The sequence below is a fragment of the Meleagris gallopavo genome, chromosome Z, assembly GCF_000146605.3.
Source record: "Meleagris gallopavo isolate NT-WF06-2002-E0010 breed Aviagen turkey brand Nicholas breeding stock chromosome Z, Turkey_5.1, whole genome shotgun sequence".
Taxonomy (NCBI): domain Eukaryota; kingdom Metazoa; phylum Chordata; class Aves; order Galliformes; family Phasianidae; genus Meleagris; species Meleagris gallopavo.
This window is the reverse complement of record NC_015041.2, coordinates 65,721,564-65,726,342: the sequence shown is the minus strand read 5'-3', so window position 1 is coordinate 65,726,342 and position 4,779 is coordinate 65,721,564. Positions and strand designations below refer to the sequence as shown.

Sequence of the window (4,779 nt, the reverse complement as noted above, 5' to 3'; positions counted from 1 at the left end):
TTGTGTTGCAGGAATCGCTGTATTCCCTCGCTCTGAAATGCCTTATCAGCCTCTCCACGATCATCTTGCTCGGACTCATCATCGTGTACCATGCGCGGGAGATCCAGGTAATGCTTCCTTTGGCGGTTTTTCGGAAGGTGGTAAGTAGCCTCGGGAAGAACGAATTATCGGTAGGCACTAACAGGAATTCAGTGGAGAGAAAGGTGACAGGCAGCGTGGTCACATAGGTGTCGGGGAGCTTTGCCTCTCTGGAAGCAGCAGCAGCAGTGATGCTGTAGGACCGCTCAGCCCTAGGTTGTAATGCACTTTGTGTGTGATATGCCTGGTGCCTTCTGTAGTAGATGTACAGCAACACTCTTAGTTTTCCAGTGAATAAATTTCATGCCGTGCCATTTCTCTCAGTGGCAAGGTTAATTATCTGTGATGTGAGTTATGTAATTTTTGCTATGCTGTCTCAGAAACAACATGCTTTAAGAGTATATTTTAAAAGAGGAGGAAGACTCATGTCTGACCTGCTTTATTTAATGCCCCGGGATGGTATGAAAGAGAACTGTCAGGAAAAGCTGGGCGAAAGACAGGGAAACATACCAGCCAGAGTGTATGTTAAGTCTAACTATTGACAGTCTACTGTCATAGATTCTGTCTGAGAGACTTATTTCTAATATCAGTTGTAAATTTTTTTTTACCAAGAAATTAAAATCTGCTACTTCAGTTAAACCAAAACATAAAAAAGATAGATTTAAAACTTCTGAAGTGAAAAATGCCTTACTCATTGGTGCTTTTGATTTTTCTAATTAGAACTACCTTCAGCTACAGGCTGAAATGACAGGCTTCAAGGACAAAGGTGTTTTTTAGTAGTAGCAATCAATAAAAAGAGTATTTGACAGTTAAAAGGCCTCATTGAAGTGGGAAGATCGGGGGTAGACTTGGCGGCAGCAACCGTGAAGTAATGGAGTTCAGGATCTTGCATGGAAGAAACAGAACAATAAGTGTCATTGCAACCCTTGACTTCAGGAGTACCAACTTTGACCTCTTTGATGAGCTACTTGGAGGTATCCACTAGGTTAGAGCATTGAAAGCTAAGGGGATCTAAGAGACTAGGTTAGCATTCAAGCACCACTTCCTCCATGCTCCAGATTGGTGCATCCCTAAGAATAAGAGTAAGAAATCAGGCAAAGGTGGCAGGAGACCCCCAAAGATGAGCTAGTGGAAAAAGCTCAATTAGAAAATCAAATTTTATGAAATGTGAGAAAAAGAGTCTGGCCACTTGGAAAGACTATAGAAATGTTGTCAGGATATGCAAGGATGCAGTGAGAAATTAAATCTGACAAAGGAGGTTAACAATAAGAAGGGCTTATCTAAGTAGATCGATAACAAAAGGAAGAGTAGGGAAAATGTGGACCCGCTAGTAAATGAGGTGAGTGTCCTGGTAACAGAAGACACTCAGAAGGTGGAGTTACTTAACACCTTCTTTGTTTCGGTCTTCACTTATAAGAGTGGCCCTCAGGAGTTTCAAACCTTGCAGGTAAGAGAGAGAATCTGAAGAAAGGAAGACCTTCCCTTGATAGGGGAGGATTTGGTCAGAGATCACTTAGGCAAACTCTATACACAGAAAAAATCCATGGACCTCAATGGAATGCACTCAGAGATATTTAGGGATTTGACTGAAGTTATTGCTGAACCACTCTCTGTCATCTGGGCAAGGTCACGGAGAATAGAAGAGGTACCTAAAGACTGGAGGTAAGCCAGTTTCACTGGCAAGAAGAAGGTCCCAGGAAGCGACAGGTCAGACAGGTTCACCTCTGTTCTTGGGAAGGTGTGGATATTATCTCCAAGTAAGTGAAAGAAGAGAAGGTTATCAACATGTCAGCATAGTTTCACCAAGGGGAAATAATGCTTAACTTATTTAATAGATTTCTGTGATGACTGGCTGGGTAGATGAGAATGGAGCAGTGAATGTTATGTACCTTGACTTCTGCTAATGTTTTTGATACTGTCTCTGATAATATCTTCATAGGTAAACTTAGGAAGTGTGGGATAGGTGAGTGAACAGTGAGGTGGTCTGAGAACTGGATGTCTGGCAGAGCTCAGAGGGTTGTGATCAGTGGCTCAAAGTCTATGTGGAGGCCTGTAGTTAGTGGTGTTCCCCAGCAGTTGGTACTTGTTTAACTAACTTATTCATTAATGACCTGATGAAGGGATAAAACACACCGTCACCAAGTTTGCTAATGATATAAAGCTGGAAGGAGCGGCTGACACACCAGAAAGCAGAGCTGCCATTGAGTGAAAGCTAGGCAGACTGGAGAGCTGGGTGGAGGGAACCTTATGAGGCTCAGCAAGAGAAGGAGTAGAGTCCTATACCTGGCAATGAATAACTGCACTCATCAGTGTAGGTTGGAGGCTGACTTGCTGGAAAGGAGCTCAGTTGAGGAGGACCTAAGTATCCTGGTGTGCAGCAGGTTGAACATGAGCCAGTAGTGTGCTGTTTTGGCCAAGAAGGGTAGGGTTATCCTGAGGATCATTAAAAAGACCATAGCCTCTTTGCTACCCTGAGAAGTCCTTTTCTGGAGTACTTTGCCCAGCTGTGGAGTCCCCAGTTCAAGAAAGACAGGGAACTTCTTGAGGGAGTCCAGTGAAGGGCTACATAGATTTGTTAGGGGCCTCGATCTTGTGAGGAAAGCCTGAGAGACTGTTTATCCTGGAAAAGAGAAGATGGGATCTTACAGTGCTTATAAATATCTAAGGTGCAGGTGTCAAGTGGAGGAGGCCAGAGTTTTCAGTGGTGCCCAGCAGCACGGCAAGGGTGATGGGGACAAACTGGAACATGGGACGTTCCACCTGGACGTGAAAAAGAATTGCTTCATTTTGAGGGTGATAGAGCACTGGAACTGCTTAGAGAGACTGTGAAGTCTCCTCTGGATGTGGTGGAAACCCACACGGACACTTTGCTTTACAATCTAATGTAGAGAACCTGCAGTGGAGTTGGACAAGATGATCTCCAGAGGTCCCTTCTGACCCCTATGATTCTGTTTAGTTCCCTTCTATGCAAATGAATGGTGTAGCTCCAATGTTAGAGGATATCATAGTCTCCTGCTATAAAGTTGGAGAAATATTATGTTACTGGAGACTGTTTGCCAGGCTGGTTCCTGTCATGATGTTTTTCCACATGCAAAACTTCTACTTCCAAAACCAGTTAATTTGCTATACTATAGTTTTATAATATCGTAGGAATCAAAATCTGTTTTATAACGTAAGCTGTGAGCTACTGACAAAGAGGGTTTTCTTAATCTGAGTATGGCTGTTCCAGTGTGGGAGCCTCCTTTTCTGATGCGCTGTCCTACAAGTGGTGCTTGAGGCATTAAGAACAAAGATTAAAAGAATGCATTGCAAATAACTCAAAGCATTTTCCAGAAACTTTGGAAAATTTTATGCAGGATAACCAAATATTTGTAGGTCTCTATGTGCATGAGCTTGCACCATGTAGTTACTTTGAGACTTGGGTTGTGTTTTGTTTTTTTTTCCCCCGTCGTTGTTTTGGATTTATTTATTTTTTTCAGAGAAATAGTTGCAAATTTTGCATTCTTTCAGAGATGTATCATGGATCAGATGAAAACAATCTTTAAAAACTTTAATAGTAATTAATAGTAATTTCTTTATTTATTGGTTGTTCCAAACTCTGTCATTCATCTTGAAAATAAAATTTCTGTGTTCAAGGAGCCTGTTAGAAGGGAAGGGCATAATGTCCCTGAGCTGTCCAATGTTTGACAGCTTTTTAATTTCGGAACAGTTTGCTTTTGTGCACAGTCTTGACTTTTTAAAAACAAGGTGAAGAAGATGCTGAGCAAAACTTACATCCCTCTACACTGATAAACTTGTGTTACACATGGCATCTGAAAACAGGAAGTTCCTTTAAAAATATTTAGGCTTAAGTGGATATGGAGTCTAGTCCAGATGAAAGAAAATACTCTGTAACGATGATAATTGGTGGTTTTAAAATAATCTTTAAAGCTGACTGTTTTTGAAGGCAAACTAATTTTTAGTTCAAGCAAATTCATGAATTATTTTCTGTAGAATCCTGCTCACAGATAGCTGTCTGTGTCCTAGAGGCACCAGCTATTCATCAAATTGTGTGCAAGTTTAAGCTTTCTGTTTTAATTCTTCTCTGAAAGACTTAAACATTGTAAGGGAGTACTGTATAAACTAGCTGGATTGAGCAGAGAGGAGTTCTGCCGAATATCAATACCACGCTGTTAAGTGTGATATGTTTTTAAAATTTGAGTGTAAAGAAATCACTCTAGCTAAAAGTAGTTTTTTTTTCTACAAAGAATAAAACAAAATATGAGTAATAAGATGACGGTAGTAATTATTACTGCTTGCTGATTTAATATTCAATGAGGAGAAACGTCCATTCGTGGCAATCAGCTTCTCGATTCTTTTTAGTAGTGACCTTAGTGGAGAAGGAAGTCCGAACAGTCATGCTGCCAGCAAGTCAGTGGGAGTGCCTAGCAGCACAGCAGGTGACTGCAGTCTTTCCAGTAACATTCCACATACGTTATGCTTTGGAAACAGGTCACGCAGTCAGCTAAACCAAACGCTTGGATTCACCTGCCTCAGCCCCGTTTTAAGGTGACTGGAAGGGAGATTTAAAAAGACTTACTGGAATTCTTTCCCAGGGCTAGGAGTTTTGCATGTATGCGGAACACATCAGTGTTTTTTATAGATATACATTTCTTTTATCCCGCTTAGAGCGCAGTTGATGAGCGGTAGGGAAGCGGCGGC

General features: G+C 41.5%; 1 protein-coding gene across 1 annotated transcript in view; it reads left to right on the top strand.

The window, feature by feature from the left end:
* Positions 1–4,779, top strand: part of KCNN2 (potassium calcium-activated channel subfamily N member 2) — a 69,494-nt gene that overhangs the window by 1,138 nt on the left and 63,577 nt on the right. Inside the window, exon 2 of the mRNA XM_031557453.1 lies at positions 12–107. Within this exon, the coding sequence (XP_031413313.1) occupies positions 12–107 (96 nt within the window). The remainder of the gene's footprint in view (positions 1–11; positions 108–4,779) is intronic.